At 40.3% G+C, this 19,458-nt stretch overlaps 1 protein-coding gene across 1 annotated transcript in view; it reads left to right on the top strand.

Moving 5' to 3' along the window:
• The window catches only part of LOC146322361 (dual specificity calcium/calmodulin-dependent 3',5'-cyclic nucleotide phosphodiesterase 1A-like), a 43,149-nt gene extending 28,519 nt beyond the window's left edge, over positions 1–14,630 (top strand). Inside the window, exons 7-16 of the mRNA XM_084723955.1 lie at positions 89–229; positions 364–464; positions 2,671–2,796; positions 2,918–3,019; positions 4,416–4,536; positions 7,809–7,890; positions 8,149–8,269; positions 9,288–9,472; positions 13,258–13,446; positions 13,529–14,630. Of these exons, the coding sequence (XP_084580081.1) occupies positions 89–229; positions 364–464; positions 2,671–2,796; positions 2,918–3,019; positions 4,416–4,536; positions 7,809–7,890; positions 8,149–8,269; positions 9,288–9,472; positions 13,258–13,446; positions 13,529–13,587 (1,227 nt within the window). The 3' untranslated portion in view covers positions 13,588–14,630. The remainder of the gene's footprint in view (positions 1–88; positions 230–363; positions 465–2,670; positions 2,797–2,917; positions 3,020–4,415; positions 4,537–7,808; positions 7,891–8,148; positions 8,270–9,287; positions 9,473–13,257; positions 13,447–13,528) is intronic.
• The last annotated feature ends 4,828 nt before the right edge of the window (positions 14,631–19,458 follow it).

Below are 19,458 nucleotides of genomic sequence, written 5' to 3'. Positions count from 1 at the left end.
AATGACTGGATTACTGAGTATCCACATAGGCACAGTGTAGTGCTAATAGTACCTGTAGTACCTGTACTACCTATAGTACTGTGTTCAGATCCCGGTGCAGGCTCTGGTGCAGTTTGTTGAAGCTCTGGAGAACGGCTACAGCAAACACAAGAACCCCTACCACAACCTGATCCACGCCGCTGATGTCACTCAGACCGCCCACTTCCTGATGCTGCACACTGGACTCATGGTAAAAACACACTTAGACACACAGTCACTGTCTCTACACATTGTAGCACGTGGCTGAAGTTAATCTGCTGAGATAATACAGTGAATCTGTGTGTGTGTGTTTGTGTGTGTGTGTGTGTGTGTGTGTGTGTGCAGCATTGGCTCAGCGAGCTGGAGATTCTTGCGATGGTTTTTGCTGCAGCGATTCACGACTTTGAACACACAGGAACCACCAACAACTTCCACATCCACACCAGGTAATGTAGACAGTCATAAAGATTGTTACCTCTTCTACAAAGATTATTAAAGAGTTATTTCATATTTTTTGAAGCAGGGTTGTATGAGGTGTTTATCTATATGGCAGTGTTTTCTGCGAGGTAAAATTACTTTTTTTGTCAGGAGTCTGGTGGCTTTGAAGCAGATTTGCCGTTTTGTTGTTTCTCCCAGGAAATTCCCAAAATTAGCTTGGAACAAAAACTTTATTATGAATGATCATCATACACGGATGCATAGATTTTGCATGTTTGTCTGATGTCACTCAAGTTGCCAGATCATCTGTGAAAAACATGCTACACACACACACACAAGCTACGATTTCAAAACCTCTATCACAGCAGCCTTACAACCCAGAGACAGGTTAGCTAACTTAATGTTAAAATTGTCAAGGCAATGTCAACTAAATACACATGCTCCCAGAAAAAACCTGCCCGTATTTTGAAACCTAAATGTTGGCAGAGAAAGAGAGTGATATAACAGCTTCCTGTCTCTTTGGAAAAGGCTGTCTGATGCACTGGTGTAGCCAGAAAAAAGACTTTAGGTCTGCATCAAAAAAACTGGATGACTCACTCAGTTTCACTTCAACATGGAGTAGGATAGTTGTACAGTAGACTGATGTGGACCGCCATAAAAACATTAGCCTGACACAACTTCCCAGAGAACAACTTCCTAGATGGTTCTGTGTAACAAACCATCTGGGAAGTTGTTCTCAAAAACTGTATGGAAAAGGGCACTTTTTTTAAGTGTTTGCCCTTTTCCAAACAGTTTCTAAGGATGATTTCCCAAATGGCTCTGTGTAACAAACCATCTGCTGTGTCAGGTTAGGCGAGAACAGGCACTCCACCAAACAGCTTGTTGCTGGCAGTGTGATAAAACCATGAAGTAAACTGTTCTTTTGGAGGGGATATATATTTAATTGGGGACTGGCAGGAACATGGACTATCTTTGGGTTTTATACAGAATTGACCAAGATGCCCCCAACTTCTTAGTCTGGCTTTGCTGAATTTGTCCTCTGTGATATCAGTGTTAAAGTGGCAGCAAGGTTGGCAAAATACAGCATCCAGCTGAATACCGGTCATACCATTTAGCTTAAAAAAACCCTACTTTTTTCAGTGATTGTGTGTGTGACTGGGAAAGCATGCAATTTAGAGTGCAGGTCCATCTTACTGCCAAAATTTGATTGGCTGGCAGGCTGTGCATTACGATGGATGTTGTTTTTTTGATGAAAGTATTTTAGAACCTTATTTAGAGTTTATATTTTGATCATTAGACCAGTTTTGAACAAAACTTTGTAAAAATGTAAGGCTATAACTAAAAATTCATTCTGTATCTGATTATCTGATTCCAGCTGCCTCTGTGGATGGATAACTCTGGAGCCTGGAGTTAAGCAGTGAAAATATTCTAAATATAGCAAGCACTTAAATGGATATTGATTTTTTTAGGTGTCTAAAATATGTTTTGTAGTTGTCCCTGTTCACAGCAGTACTTTGCTTGTCTTCTGTGCTGGTGTTCTGTCGATATGTGCTACCTATCAAGATGTGCTGCTGAGCAGTTCTCTGGGTAGAGGGTTTGTTGGTAGGGTTAGGGTTACTCTGCTATTCATACTTGCTTTGGTAGCGTATTTTGACAAGGCAGCATAAATCAGAATACCTCTACTCCTGCTGCTTCTCCATGCTGTAGATGCTGACCGCCATCTGCTGTAGGTAATACACTGACTGTGGATGAGTACCTCATGCAACCACACTTGAAAAAGCCTGAACTATGCCGTTATGGATTTACCAAATTCATCCTGAGTGGGACATGAATGTCTGAACCAAATTTCACAGCAATCGACCCAGCAGTTGTCGAGACATTTCACTCACACAGAAATGTCAGCCTCAGACAAAAGTCAGGGGATCACCTGCGGGATTCCTCATCTGGGCAAAATTCATGTCAATCCATGTGGTTACTGATGAAATATTTCAGTATTTCAGTTTAGACCAAAGTGGTGGACTGAGCAACATTTATGCAGCTGGCGTGGCAGAAAATAGATAAATATGGATGTTCAAAAACAAAACAACAAAACACAGTGTGAATGTCTACACAAAAACATGTGACTCTCTGTCTTAACCAGGAGAATAACATGAACATAAACATGTTGTTGTTGGGGCTTCTTAAATCTGATTGGATGTTATGTCTGTCTGTCAGGTCGGAGGTGGCCATTCTGTACAATGACAGGTCAGTGCTGGAGAACCATCATGTCAGCGCCGCCTATAGGCTGATGGCAGAGGAGGACATGAACATCCTGGTCAACCTGAACAAGGACGACTGGAGGTGCACACACACACACACACACATTACACATCATCGATGAGCCAATACATGTATATTTTAATGGCTCTGTCATGATGCTAGATCACTGATCATCTTGATTGTGCATATTGATTATTGGCAGGGAGCTGAGGTCTCTGGTCATAGAGATGGTGATGTCCACAGACATGTCGTGTCACTTCCAGCAGATCAAGACCATGAGGAATGCTCTGACACAGACACACAGGTCAGTGCTGCAACCATGACCTCTGACCTCTAATCTGCAGCCAACATACACCTATCAGGGTTTTTTTTTTTAGCAACACAGTAGTGTTGGTTATAATCTAGTGTTTATAATAGATTAAAGGTGCAATATGTAAGAATGTGAAGAAATGTACATGTATTAATACCAGTGTCTGAACACATTGTAATGTGACTTAAAAAATCTGAACTTCCCCAACTTTCTCACTTGTGTCTAACATCCTGTGGACTGATTTCTATGCAAAGGACGCTAGATGTGATATTCCAAAGGTTTTATCTAAAACCCACTCAGGAGCACTGGGAGAACCCTTATTACTTTATGTTACTCTTGAGGAAAGAGTTTTTCAAGGATTTCAACAATCGTCAAAGAACTCTTCAGATGCAAATGATTCTGGTAGATCCTCAGCACTTCAGAAAGAACCCTTATTTCTAAGAGTGTGGGCATGGGTAGAGGTGCAGGTGCAGGTCTCTGAACTGGAGAAAATAATATGTTGTTGTAGGTGGCAGGTGGATGATTAATGCCAGTGGTTCCCAAACCACCTGGGGAGACGCAGAGCCAGTGCAGTGGGGATGCAGACGACCAAGGGAGAAATATAGAGTGAAACAAAGTTAAAGAAATATGTTTTATGCAGGGGAAATAAACAAAGAAGAGTTTGCTGACTCATGCTAACTTTTATTTTACTAAAATTCAACTTGAAACCTTTTTTATCAGTTGCTTCCCTAATTACTGCTAATGATTCACAGTAATTGTGGGGTGGGGGGACCTGAACTTACTTTGAGTTCTGAAGGGACTCAGACTTGGATGAACTCAGAACCAATCTGCACATGACAAGTGATTATAACATGAAAATGATGCCTTAATTTCAGGTGTTGGTTGCACTATTAATTTTCCTGCTGAACCAGACTGAGGGGGCTTTCACAGGACCAGAGTCCAGCCTGCCCCCTCTTTCTCTGTCAGTCCTGCTGGAGTACAGGTGTGTGTGTGTGTGTGTGTGTGTGTGTGTGTGTGTGTTGGGGGGGCAGCTGTCATGCTTCTCAGCTCACGCTTGGATGGGATCTGGGGGAAGACGCTGTATTCGGCCTGTCGACATGCTGGTTCTGCTTGTGTTGCTGCAGAAGCAGGAGCTGTCGAGAGAACTGTACTCTGCCCGCTGATCAAAATACAAAATAAAGGAGCCCTGCACAGCTGGCATACGGGAAGCTGTAGCAGAGCAGTTTTTATCCCCCTCCTTGCAGTGTTGGATTCACTAAACCAAGATTTTTATGAGAAGATGTTGACCTTTTTACCCTGTCAGAGAAGTGTTGCTTTTCTGAGTCTGTTACAGATTACATGTTTATTGAATGGCTTTTTCTTTAAATTATTGTGTTCTCTCTGTCTCCAGTATAGACAAAGTGAAGGTTTTGTCTCTGATGCTTCACGCTGCAGACATCAGTCATCCAGCCAAAGCCTGGCCGCTGCACTACCGCTGGACTCACAGTCTGATGGAGGAGTTCTTTAGACAGGTAGACAATTTTTTTATATCACATTTAGTCAACCTCAACCTGTCTTTTTATTGTAGTTGACTAAAAGTCTAAGCATTTTCGTTTTATCTCAGTCAAACCACAACTGTTGACATTTCAGTCAATCTAGTCGAGCCAAAGCCACTAATCTTATGTTATTTCAGTCAGACTTATTTCACCTTTTATCTTATCACTATTTGAGGAAAAAGAAAACATGTTGAATGATGAATGAGTGCAGTCTAGATAATGGAACACCATCGCCTTAGTTGGCTTAACATAGTTTAAAAAACAACCTAATGTTTTGTTAACATACCTCAATTTCTTTATGGAGATTTTTAAAGGAGAAATCTGTTATTTATTGTTGTAATAAACCATAAAATGACAATGAGTTATTAGAGATCAACAGAACATGTTAAGTTGAAATACTCACCTCCCTGACAACAACGCTACAGCTGCCTCCTTTGACATTTGTGGTCCAGACTGAAGTAACTGTTTTTGTTTGCCAGTTTCAGGTTTATTAGGGTTCAAATTAAAGCCGAATGTTCGCTGAATAAGTAAGTGTCGTCAGAATGAGTCGTAAGAAATCAATAATGGTAACACTTCAATTTCCAGGACCCATAATTTCAGGGTAAATAAGTGGTGATTACCAAGTAAAATATCATAAATTTCTCAGAAATTCAGAACAAATTACTTGCAAATTACCCTAAAATTTCATGGTTAAGTATGTGATAATTCACATTTTCAGGTAGTGGTAATGCAGAGGTAAATTTTCAGTTAATTTCAAAGAAATTTCAAATCTGTGAAATGATAATTACCACCTACTTACATGAAAACAACATTTGTGAATTATCACATACTTACCATGAAACTTGTGAGCAATTTGTGGGAAATTTCTCAGAATTTTTAAATATGTTGCTTCATAATTAACACCCACTACATGAAAATTGTATTTGCTAAAAATCACACACTTAACCATGGAATTTGTGGGCAATTTGTGGGTAATGCCTAAAAAATTTCAAATACATTACTTAGTAATGATCACTAATTTACCATGAAATTATGTGACCTGGAAATTGAAGCATTACCTCAATTATAATTTTGTAGAAAGCAAAGATGTTTATAATGGTTAAATTGAGTAATATATTAATGGGATCTGTCAGGCAGTCACTGAACACAACAGTAGGCTTTTGTTGTTTGACTTAACTTTACATAGGCTAGAATAGGACAGGATAAGCCTTTATTGTCTCCCTTAGGACAAATTTGTCTTGGACATACGATAGAACACAGGCGATATGAGCACACACAGGTACAAACAAACTACAACTAACATACAGTGTCACCCCCAGATCCATACAGCCAAAAACACATGCACCCAAGAATATTACATGATGCCCTGAATCCATGTAGTTGCACAAAAGTCCTATACAAAAAATACTGCACAAATGCCCTACACCCTGTTATTTCCCAGCAAATCCCCTGCATCTATTAACTGCAAGTAGTTTGACTGATAGACTAACAAAACTTTATACCTTTTCAGCTTACAGTTTGGTAACTTGTACCTTCTGCCTGAAGGCATCATCTTGTATTCCTTATGAAGGATGTGGTTTGGGTCAGTAGTGATTTTAAAGCCCTGCTTTCTCACTGTCTCCTCAGATATCTCCTGGATGGGGGCAACATTTCAATTATTTTTCCTGCCCTTTTGATCAGGTTTTGGAGTTGTGATCTGAGTTTGACCCTCAGGACCAAACCATGTCATAATGCCATAACAAATAATGGATTCAATAGCTGCTCTATAAAACAACAACATAATATTTTTATTAACCCATGGGCCCTGAGCAGAAAATAAAGGTGCTGACTAATTCTTGAACAGACATACTCAACATGATGAGCCCACTGCAGCTGACAATCAAAATGAAGTACTTGTATACTGTTACCTGCTCAGCTGTCTCTCCATTGACTGACAACAGCTGATCAACTTACAGTAGAGGGGCTGTCATCACTTGTTATTGTTGAGTATATCTCCTTATACTGAATATCAACTTGTAGGAGCTGCAGCACTTCAACTATGATGATTCTTTATGTTCACATATTCTACATAGATTATCTTGGTAAGCATGTAGACTTTTTGCCTGGGACATGAAACTTAGCTTCAGTCTGTTGCCATTGCCATTTTAAGTTTTCATACCCCCAACCCTCAACCCCCTCCCTTATCCCATCCCACCCCCCTCCTGTCCACCAACCAACAGGACAGATGATCAGAGCCGTCCTGTTTAGACAAAAGATCTTTCAAGTCAGATATCAGATTAGTCCACATAAAATCTGTGTTTGGTCTTGTGTCATTAACTCTTGCAGATGATAATTCCAAGTAAGAAATGTCCAAAAAGCTTCAGAGTCAATGAATACTTGAAATATTGTGAGGAGGTTTCCCATGCTGGACTACAATCTTCTTGGCTGCAGTAAGGCCCGCCAGCCAGACTTTGCGTGCTTTTTTTTGTAAGTGAAAGGCGGGCATTGTCACTTAGAAGATGTACAGCAGGGTCCATTGGTAACAGTACCCCAGTTAATCCTGCAAGGGTTTAAACAACCTTGTCATACAACATGAATGAAGGAGCCAACTGTTCCGTGGGAGCAGAAAGAGTAATATGGGTTAGGGACGAATCTGATTTGATGCCTAATTCTTGGTGTTAGATATGCTCTATGATAAAATGGTCTAGGTTTTTTGAAGCATCAGCAATGTTATTCCAAATTGCATCCCAGTTCAATTTTTGACCCACCTCAGATATGTCTTTCCCTTAATCTTTCATACCTGGTGTGGGCATATATTTCTCTAATGAAGTTCATATTTAAGGCTCTATTACAAAGTTGTTATGTTAAACTGTCCGCTAGAAGCAGTAAAAAGGCAGCTGGAGACAGTGTTTCCAAGCAGCTCCTGGAGCTAGTGATAGTTTATGAACTAGTTGATGAAATCTGCTAGCTGTCATTACAGCCGGTTTAATCGCTGGTGTGAGTGAGTGTGGGCATGAATGTGCAGTAAAATCCTTGCAAAGCAGTTTGGATAATTGCTGTAGCCATTTATGTCCATCCCTTCCAGGACCGGGAAGATCATTTCCTGGGCAGTCAGATTGCTTTCTCTCTAACAAACCCACCCCTCTTTCTGTTTGAATTCATGGTTTACTTTGCTCAGCTTCGAGTGGCAGTAGTGGATGTAAATACCACACAGAGTTGATCTGAGTACTAAGAAATTTCCATGTTGCCTTGGTGACTGTCTTTTCCAGGGAGACAAAGAGGTGGAACTCGGCCTTCCTTTTTCTCCTCTGTGTGACCGCAAAGCCACCATGATCGCCCAATCACAGATAGGTAAGAACAACCATCAACCAGTCAAAACCCAGGGACCGTGGGCAGGTAAGGGGTACTATTAACTAGGACCGTCAGTGTATATTAACTTTGGTTCAACATTGACACCTGCTGGTGGTGTGAAGAACTAACTAATTATTAAATTGTAAAAAGTAGAGGAACTAATGCTGATAAATTATTCCGTCTTTCTACTATTCATCCTTCTATTGTTCCTTCTCTCCTCTGTCCATCCTGTCTGCTCGTTTTTCTGTCTGGTTTCAGGTTTCATTGATTTCATCGTGGAGCCGACCTTCAGTGGTCTGATCGACACAACGGAGAAGGTGATTGGTCCTCTGATAGAAGAGGACAGGAAGGCCAGGGAGACTGGAAACAGGAGGTCCAGGTACTACAGCTGGGGGAAGGGTTATAACAAGCACAGGTCTTTCACCCAGGAGACTAGGGTTTAAGTCCTGATTGGAACAAAAAGTAATGAGTTATTTAAAGTTTTGTGACATCTGTTGCATCACTTCCAAAGTGACACAACCTAACCAAACTTCATCTGTGTAACAATGCTAACCATGTGTGAAATGAAAGTGTGAGTTATGCCACGCGACCTACATAATATAGGCAGTGTGGTTCAGCCTTGACAAAACATAATGCAAGCGCACTGCACTGCAATGTCTTTCTAATACAGCAGTGTTGTCATACACATAAATCAGATGAGCCCAGGACTTTCACCCAGGAGGCCAGGGTTTGAGTCATGTGTGAAACAAAAAGTAAATGTAGTTATTTAAAGTTTTGAGAAACTTAAAATTTCTTAATGTTGTGACATCTGTTGCGTCACTTCTGTCATGCAACGGACATCACTTCCATCACGTGACATATATACGATAGTTATTTTAACCCAAACCATGATCTTTTCCTAAACCTAACCATATAGTTTTTGTGTCTAAAAAAGCAATCTGTGACTGTTTTCCAACATAAACCATGTGTGAAATTAAGGTTTCATGCCAAGTGACCTACGTAACATAGGCTCCGTTCAGCCCTGACAAGCACGCTGCACTGCAACAGCTTTTTAATATGCCAGTTTTTACATACATGTCACTGCCAAATGAGAGAAAACGTATCTCAAAGCTTGTTGCAGAAACCATAGCTATACAGTGTGCACCGTTTTCAGATTGAACGTGCCCATAGGTAAGGTCCATTAAGCCTGACACTGTTGGTGCTCTCAGCTGGTAATATACTATATGTAATTTTGGCATTAACTGACAATTGACCTATTCTGGCTCTAGACAACAAGAGGCCCTAACCAAGATTTTGTTTAGTCTCATATGATTGGACAAAATGTGGAACATATGACTTTAACTGTGCCGTGAGGCTCCATTGTTTCTCACCTGGTCTGTAACTCTGATGTGTTCCAGTCTAACAGGAAGTGGTTCGGTCACTGTGGAGTCGGTCCAGAGACACAGTAGTGGTCGCCATGGGAACAGTGATGATGGACAGATGGACTTTTCCCTGACGGCCATCGACCTGCCGGCTCTGAGGCTCCACCTGTCTGGCGTCATCGCCAGCAATAAGGACAGATGGAAAGAGCTGTCTGTGCATGGTACCACACACGCGCACACACACACACACACACACACACACACGCACGCACGCACGCACGCACGCACACACACACACACACACACACACACACACACACACACACATGCTGGACTTAAGGTTCTACATGAGAGCATCTCAGACCAAAACAAATAGATGCATTGCACTGCAGATCATTGTTAAACATGCTTCTTTCACACTTGACAGAAACAAAATAAACCTTACCAAAACCATCTCCAATTGTCTTTCCACTGTTCTGCTTTATTAAAGGGATAGTTCACCCAAAAATGAAAATTCAGTCATTGCTCACCTTCGTGCTGATTAAAGGTCGGGTTTAATTTTTCAGTCCACAAAACACTGCTGGAGTTTCACAGGAAAACAGTAATGCAGAATCTCCCAAACAGTTGAAGTGAATGGTGACCAGTTTTCAAAGGGAAAAAAACAACAGAAAAAAAACATAAAATACCTCCATACTGCTTATCTGGCGTAATCCAAGTCTCACACACACTTAGACAGTGTGCATGTGCACATGAACATGGCTGAAAGCTGAAAATCTACAGTGAAGATTCAGGCTAAAAACGTGTAAATAACATTTTTTTGTCAGCTTGGCATGTCAGAGCTTCAGGAAGCTTGGATTACACCAGACGAGCAGTATGGAGGCATTATATGTTTTTACTATGGTGTATTTTTTTCGTTTGAAAACTGGTCACTATTCAGTTCCATTGTTTGGGAGATTCTGCAGCACTGTTTCTCTGTGAAACTCCAGCAGTGATTTGTGGGATTGAAAACCCATAAAATGCCTCCATACTGCTCGTCTGGTGTAAATCAAGTCTCCTAATGTATCAATATCCAAGTGATCGGTGGTATCTAGTTTTATAGTGCAGGTTACTTGCACTATAAAACTATGTCGCTACTATATAAACATTTATACTCATGCAATACACCATTCGAAAGCTTAGATTCTTGTGCTTCCATTGCTACCAACCATTTACAGAAAACAGGCAAAACAAAAGAAAGAAACAAGCACACTACTAAAAATTGCAAAAACACTGGGTGACCTATATTTTAAAACTCAACAGTAACCCCACAGATCAACAATATTCAACACAAACACTGTTTTTACACTGGCAAGATCCAGTAAATCCAGTCCAATGAATAAATGCACAAAATCAGCTAGGCGATGTTTACACTTCTGCTTGTATTTGCCAAAATAGATACTGTATATATATACTGAAGTGACACACTGCCAGAGATTCCTATGATTCCATTGATGCCAGGCATGTCCAGATACAATCACAGCAGCAGCGACAGTCAACCAGTTTCAACAGTGAGTCATTTACCATGAAGGCTCTTCTAATCAGCCAAATGTTGATCCAATTCAGTGACATATTCAGTCCAAAACACAAGCTGAGATATGAGTGTAGAACCTCATTCTCTCCACTGCCTGAACACCCATGTAGGGACAAAGCCAGTTGCAACAGATTGTGCGGATGACTGGTGCTTTGTACAGCCAATGAAATCCCAAATGACAATATGCAGGATTTAATATATAAAATAAAGCCAGAATGTGAAAATTAGGTTCACTTAAGGGCTTTTCACACTGGATTTTGCCCCAGGCCCAATCCTGGAACACACTAACTTTAGCCTAGGGCTAGCTGGTCCTGCTGCGGAGCAGAGGTAGCCCTCAGTTTGCGGAGTTATCCCCTGAAAATCGACTAAACCCAGGGCTAAAAAGTGCCAGTGTGAAACTGGGCTAAAAGATTAGAAGAAGATAATTAGCCAGGTTAACAGAAAACACCAGTGTGGGTGTACAGAGGATTTAACACAGAGCTAGAAGGAAGGTAGCGTGAATCATACAGCCCTGGGTTTAGCTTAGACTTGCGTTAACAATGTGTATGTGAAAACAGGCTGAGTTATCCCAGGGTTAACTCTTAGTCCAGGGCTAAGAATATGCAGTGTGAAAAGCCCTCTGGTGACCTTCTTTTAGAAAACACCTGGACATGTCCTTAGAAAACTTTGTAGTCATATTTTTAAGTAAAAAAATCCAGGCGGTAGTTATAAAAAAAAAATTTAGTCCAGATTTAGTGTTAAAATTCAGTGATTCTGACTGTTGTCTTATGTTTTGAAATGGACCAACACCATGCATGTACTTACTTTGGGTATAATTTGAACAGGTGTTTTTATGAAAAATATGCAAACATGGTACAAGGTTTTGATGTTAAGAGTCTCACATATTTATAAGCTTTAAAAGCACAGAAAACTCAAATCATGAATCTGTAGCTCTGTATGTTGGTTAAGCGTGTTGTGTTGCTCTGGAAGACACCCTCAGTTGATGTAAATTGCTCCTGTGTTTTTCTGTGGTAAATGTTATTATCTGTGTTTCCTGGTTCAGATGCTGGGTTTTAAACGGTTTGGCAGTGTTTCATCACACAGGAAAAAAAAGGTCTAAATAGGAAGCAGAGCTCTCAGCGGGGTGTCTCCTTTGATATCTGAGAGTCATTAGTCTAATTAGTGATGACAGAAAGTGACTTCCTGACGTCAGTGGAGAGTTAAACAGTGCAGGACTATTACAGGTCAAACATGTACATGTGGATCGTTTTTCACTATTAAACTTCCACAAAGATATATTTGTGTACAGTGCAAATTTCTAAGGTGCCTGGGAAAAAAATTGATGCAAACAATTTAGGTCTTAACTACACATGTTCAAGTATTTTTGAAAATATTTGCTGAGATTACCAAAACCAGCAAACCAAAAATGCAGACACAGTACAAGAATCAGGAAGCAGTTAAAGGGTTTTTATTGTCAGTTCTGGTAGTTTGGTTGAGAGGGGGAGATGGAGTTGGTAGCCAGGGACCAGGGATGGAGACGTGGGAGTGGCAGGAGGAAGCCTGAAGTGCACTGTGAAGGAATGTCAACACAGCCAGGCTTGAGTTATCTTGACAACCTAGATCCTAGGTCAGAGATAACTTTGAATGCTTTGTTAACCCAGGTTTTCTTCTTCAGGCTCTGTGTGCAGTCACATAAAAAGGGGCATTTGGTGCATCATTTGACTCTTCCTCCACACAAAGTGGAGCAATTGCCAGCCGCCCACTTCAGTCAAGATAAACAAGTCGAGAGAGCTATAAAGACATTAAAATATATTACAGCAAAAAGCAACACTGTTGCTGCAATTAGTGCTTTGAATGCTGGCAGAAAATTAGTAATTGATGAAATGTGCTCTTAATTCTGCTGTTTATTTCTAATGTGGCAGCTTCACATTAAACAATTAGACTTGGTACAGCAGATTTAAACATGATACTGTCGGTCTGACTGTCTCACCGTGAAGGATTCATGGAAATCACTTTAGTTTTTGCTCCAATCAAAGTAAATGAAACGTTACTGATAGAATATTATCTGAGATAAATATGATAGACTGATTAGTTTTCAAAAAAGTGTTCTGAGCTGCAATTTCAGCAAAATCAGGATCAAGTAGGTAGTTCATGTTGGAACTACTTTCTTTTTCATCAAAAGAAGTTGATTCTACTGCAGAAAGCTGAGTGTCATTTAGTCCAATTATATTCCAGAGAATATCTCAAAAGTTGGCAACTCACACCAAAACTATCTAGATGAATGAACATCACTCCAGGTAAGAGGGAAAATATGTATTTTTGATGTGGGGGTGAACTGTCCCTTTAAGTGCTTTGCATACTACACATCACTTGTTCTTTCTTACAGATATGGAAGAAACAAAATTCCCTATCAAGGTTCTTGTAACCTGATTGTTCCTGTGTGTCTTATGTGCACAGAGCTGGCCAATAAGGAGCAAGAGGAAAAAGAGACAGTGGAGTCTAATGTCAACTCAGACATCCAGTCACATGTCTCACCCAGCCACAGTGTCCCTGACCAATCACAGAAGTCAGACGGCTCCCCTCCTGATGAAACACACGAAGACAAGTCTCCTGACCACATGCCTGCAGATCACCTGACCTGGAACGGTACAATCATGACATCACACACAAACATTTCCAAAACCTATACTCTCAACGAGCTGACCTGTTGCTGTGGTAACCATTGCAGGGGCGGGGCCAGGCGAGGAGATGGAGGAGGACGATGATGAAGTGCCTGAAAATGCCTGATGACACTCCGTGGCGAACTCACCACTGTGTCTGATTGTGGCAGATCACCATGGCAACAGATGTTGCAGTGCAGTGACAATGAGCGTTCAGGCTCTTCTGTTAAAATACAGCAGCTGACTCAATGTGGCCCCCGAAGGGCCACCGGACCTTATGTTTACAACCGACCATGAAAATATCACATTCACAGTGACATTCATCAGATAACAGCTTCTTAGCAGCTTCATGGTCCATTTCACAGTGTTGAAAGTGTTTTGTGATTTTATTAGAGACTCAGAGGAACAAACCTGTGGAATACGTGGAAATATTAAAATTTAAATAAAAAAATAAAGACAGGTGAAAACCAAAGAGCGTACAGTGGCTGAAAATATCTTCATGGCTACATCAAGTTAACTGTCCATTATCTGGAGGAGGGAGACATGGAGCTGTTAAGAAGCAGTTGTGGAGGTTTTGTGAATGAAGCTAAATAGAGCAACGGGTGTGTTATACACGTCTTATAATATGTTCGGAGTGTGAAGAGTGATTTCTGCTCTGTCGTCTGGTCTGGGTTAAAATTATCAAGCATGTTGTGCTTCTGGCCACGACCCCAATATGTGATGTCAGAGCTGTAAGTGAATAGTCAGTAGATCCCTCAGGATAGAGGAGCTGTCGTAAACCACACTAGCCTGATGACTATACGGAGGGAAATGTCAGTCGGTCGATCCACAACTTTGATCCAGGCTGAAATATCTCAACAATGATTGGATGGATTTTCATGATTTATGGTGATCCTCTGACCTGCTGATGGCGCTAAGATGAAAACTTAAAGGTTTAATTGTATGGTTTACAGCTGCTCAGTTGTGGCAAAAATCATAATCACGATTATTTTAATTGGTATTGAAATCACGATGGTTAAACACAATTATTAATTGATTTGAGAACACAACGATGACTTTGAACTCAATATAATTAAATAGAAAAAAGAGAAATGAATGAAAATTTAAAAAATGAAAAATATAGAAATAAATAATATGTAAAAGATACTGAATAAAAGTAAGTATAACCAACTATGTTGTATAGTGTGTCCTTTTACACAGTGAACCAGCCTCACGGAATCAAAAGAGACGTGACACAAAACAGCACATCAGTCACCAGATGATTCTACTTGTTTATAAGCTCATACAGAGACCATGATAACCTCATGGATTTATAGCACAAAGCTTTTGTTCCTGGCTAAACGGGCTGTCACTTCCTCTGTCTGAAGTCTCCACTTGTCGCCCTGCTTAAAACAGCTGACAAATACGTGGAAAAAGTTAGGAATTTAACACAAAAAACAGGGAACATGTAACTCGTCAGTGTCCTGCCCGCCATGCCGGCTTAGCTTACCCAACATGAGCTAAAACTGAAACTGGCTAGAACAGGAAGGGTGCGTTCCATTTACAACACGACAAAGTGTACACAAATATGCCACCACAGCCTGTGGCACAATAATCAATTTCATTGTTTCAATGATCTTGTGTTAATGATCATGGGAGGCCAAAATTGCAATTGAAATTGTTCACAAATTTTAGTATGCTCACTTTACACGAAGGTGTTAAATAAACATTGTACCTGCTAAACATCAGCATGTAAGCTTCACTGTTATGAGCCTACTAGCATGCTGACATTACCATTTAGCTCAAAGCACTGCTGTTGCTAAGCAGCCTCATATAGATGTTAGAACGACTGTCTAACATCTGTGTCAAAACACAATTTTCAATCTTTTTCAGGCAAACATTTAACAAGTAGAATTCGGGTTCCAGACCTGACTGTTTCAGTCTATTGTCTGGTGGAAAAATTAGTTACCAAGGTAGAGAAAGGCCATTTCAACATTAATTAATATTATAATGAACTTAATATAAAATGCGTATGCTGCATGCAGCTTGACCTTCACCACAGCTGTGAGGATGAAATGCCAAGTTTATCGCCTGTGCTCTGTCATTGTCTGAACAGCCTCATGGAAGTAATATTTTACAGTTCTTCGTATTATAAACAAATTAAATCCATTAAAACAAACTATTTGTTGTTTTCAAAGTCACTCCACTGATCTGAGACAGATTACATATTCTGTAAGCGTTCAGTGCCAGCTTTCTGCTGTGACTCCAGCAGAAGGCTGGCACTGTTTTATAACTGCTTTTTCCTGCTTTGCCTCAGGATTGGGGGGGTCATTGCACCCAGCTCTTGAACATCCTCCCCCACCCCGTTATCAAAGTCACTGCTGTGTTGCATTTCATTGCAAGTGGGCCATTCCAGTATCCTCTGAGTTTGTGTACCAGCTGAAATGTTTCCTCAGCAGAAAACTGTTTGCTTCTTCACAAAACGGCCAGACACGCCTGACTCTTTAAGGCAATGGAAGATGACGCTCTGATTGGTTTATTTCATGTTATGCCCAAAACACACCTATGAGTAATTAAGAAAATAAATACAATTGTGCCCTTTAGCAAAAGTGGAGTTGGACACACCCTAAACTTGCACCATATGCTATAGATCATTTAAATAGGGTCCTTTGTCTTGTTGTTACTTGATTGAGTGATATTTACTAGGTTGGAAAGGTACAACTGGTACTGTTTTTTTGCTGTAAAATCCTAAACATGTTTTCAGACTGAAGATGGGAGCACCAGCTAATTCACTCAAGTTGATGTAAAGTGATGTCTCTGCAAGTTGAACATGGTTCAACGCAACAAAAAAAGAACGACCACATATAAAGGCGTGTTCAGATTGTGAAAAGTGAATATTCTTGTTTTGTTCATGTCTCTGTTCGACATGCCTCCCTCCCAGCTTGCTCTCACTGGCTTTTGCAGGTTTCTGCTCAGTATCCCATTGCTGTTCCTTTCACATTACAGGATTTCAAGTCATAACAAATATATTTGATATTAATGATTAAGAAACTCCAATCCAGCTGGTAGGATTATGTCTATGAAGCCCTTAAACTACAGGATTATTTGGGCAGATAATCTGTTCAGACCAGCCTTGAACTGAACTTGATTGTTGTCAGGGGCGGATCAGACCCAGAACCTGCCTAATTATCCTGTAGTTACCTTATGAGGCAGCTGGATTTGCAAGATCATGTGACAATCTGTCTTGTCAGGCTTTAAGTCATCCGTTTGTGTCCAAAAAAAAAAAAAATGGTGCAGGCAATCACCATCCTAGGGGGAACTACTGGCAGCTGGGGGCGTGGTTTTAGGTATGATGACCGCAAGAAGCATCCGTGAAAGATCTGTTGAAGTTAGTCCATGATAGACAGAATGTTCATCCAATCTCCTGCCAAGCATTGAAAGTGCTTGCCCTTTTCCACACAGTTTCTAAGGATGACTTCCCAGATTGCTCTGTGTAACAAACCATCTGGTGTGTCAGGTTAATCCTTAAGTGTGGGTGGTAGCAGACCCTGCCTCTTTTTGGGAAAAAAACAGTGTTATATCAAAGTGGACAAATAGCTGGAATGATGCTAAACTGACCTAACCTGTATATGCTGTGACATCACTGATTGGGGCGTGGCCAGAGGTCAAACATGTTTGTTAGTTTGAATCCACGTACAGCAGAGCAGCAGCAGTGAATCAGTGTGAGTTCTACCCTTTAAATGGGCAGTCAAAGAGTTTACACGTGATAACTTTTTTTTTATAACTTGTTGTACTTTTGGCCAATATACCCATAGCTTAGTGTAATATTGTACTCTTCACTGTCATTGTATAAACTGTGGACACGGGCTCTGGACACTGTGGACATGATGGAAACAGATTTACACCGGTGAGGCCACAGAAGTGTGATCATCAGAAAATGGCAGAATTTTCCTTTAAACGGACACAAGCTCAGAGATCAGACAGCCTCTGTTATAAAACCATGTTACTGTCCTGACTGTGAATAAAGAACAACGGCGTCCATAATATCATCATGTTGACATGGGCAACAGAAACGCCAGTTTCTATAGCAACGGCCGCTGAGCTGAGGGATGGAGCCAACGTGGCCGACAGTGAAAACTCTTTAGATCCTCTGAGCACTGTGTTTGTTAATGCAATGTATGCTATAGTCATTGTGTGCTCTTTGGCTCTGTGTGTGTGTGAGGGAGAGAGAGCGATCTTGAGTGTGTGTGTGTGTGTGTGTGTGTGTGTGTGTGTGTGTGTGTGTGTGTGTGTGTGTGTGTGTGTGCACTGTATACTGTACAGCTGTTTTCTGTATTATTGTATTAAACACAGAGAACTCCAGTTGCCACCTGTTATCAATTTATTCAGACTTTATTTGGAACGGATCATGCAGTTGTTGAGTGTTTGTGTGCATGCACGATCAGCTAATCTCATATACTACTAGACCAGTCAGAGGTGAGAAGTAACTAAGTACAAATACTTTATTCTTTATTTATGCTATACTTTATTTATATATTCAAGTAATTTTTTCAGGTATCTGTACTCAACTCTAGTATTTCTTTTTATGGCAAATCAAGACTGATTTCAACAAAAAGACAAACAACATAAAAGATGTAATGAAAAAAGGCCTAACAAAACAAAAATAATGTAAAAGATGTAACAAGACAGAAAACTACAGAAAAAATGGAATGAGACAAAAAAAAAAAACAATGTAAAAGACATAACAAGACGAAAAAGACGTACAAGACTAAGACGATGAAAAAGATGCAACAAGACAAAAACAAGACGAAAGACAAAGACTCTTTGGTTTTATACTTTCAATACATTTCAGAGCCTGTACTTTTTCACTTTTACTATAGTAAAAGTTGAATCAGTACTTCTAATTTTCCAAGAGTTTTTACACAAGTATCTGTACTTATACTTGAGTAAAGAATGTGTGTATTTTTGCCACCTCTGGGACTGATCAGACCAATTTTTTTGGTGCACATTCATGACTGTATGGGATTTGTGTGATTTTGCAGAAAGTGAATGTTTCAGTGAGCTCATGGGCAAATTAGACTGAATAATATACACATACAATATGTTTGTTTGATGTTTGTAAGTTACGTAAACCCCTTTTGGGCAAAATACTACACTGATATCAGAATATAGACCCTGCATTTTTATATTTTTCAGACCTGCAAACTCATAGGACACGAAAAAGGTCACCACTCACCTGAAGGGGGATTGTGGGCATCCTCCCCCAGAAAATACATTTCAGTTTGTACAGTGGGAGGAAGTGGAGCTGCAACACTCACCTTTAATAGACCACGCTGCTGATGTAGGATAATGACAGGATAGTGACAGGCTGCAGGGTATCCTGGGTAAAGTGGCTAAGTTAAATTAGAGCACATGCAAATATCTGATTTTCTCCCCAAAATTCTTATTAAAAAAACATCATGTTTGGGAAAAGTTTTAACTGAAATGCCTTTTTTCAAACAAACTGGAAACATAAAGGATATTTTATCACACATTGTATTACACTGCCACAAAAATAAATGAATAAAAATAATGAAAATTTCAGGGTGAACAATCTGGTTAAAATACATGTTAGCTTGCACACAGTTTTGCATCAAACCTAGCTGTCAAAGCACATCACTCAAAACCACTGTGAGCGTTTGGACCTGTCCAGAAACTTGTTTTGACAGCCTGAATCTGATGCCATTTAAAGAACATGACCTGTTAAACTGTATCAACCAACCCTTCAGTCTCATACACTGCATTACAGCTGACAGCAGGGGGCAGTGTGAACATGACTTTTCGTTCCTCATCCTGTGTTTGCTCTGTGAGTACACACCACCTGAAGAAAAGACACTTTGAAGAAAAAACATGAATTATTTTCCCTGACAGTTGATTATTTCTGACCTCACACTGTGACTTTGTTGTCTCCAAATGAAACCATCCAAAGCAGTTCGTCTCTTCACTGATTTGCTCCGTTGCCGCTGTTTATCCACTGATT

This window comes from Lutjanus erythropterus, chromosome 8, assembly GCF_056507025.1.
Source record: "Lutjanus erythropterus isolate fLutEry1 chromosome 8, fLutEry1.hap2, whole genome shotgun sequence".
NCBI lineage: Eukaryota > Metazoa > Chordata > Actinopteri > Lutjaniformes > Lutjanidae > Lutjanus > Lutjanus erythropterus.
This window is presented reverse-complemented; position numbering and strand designations above follow the sequence as displayed.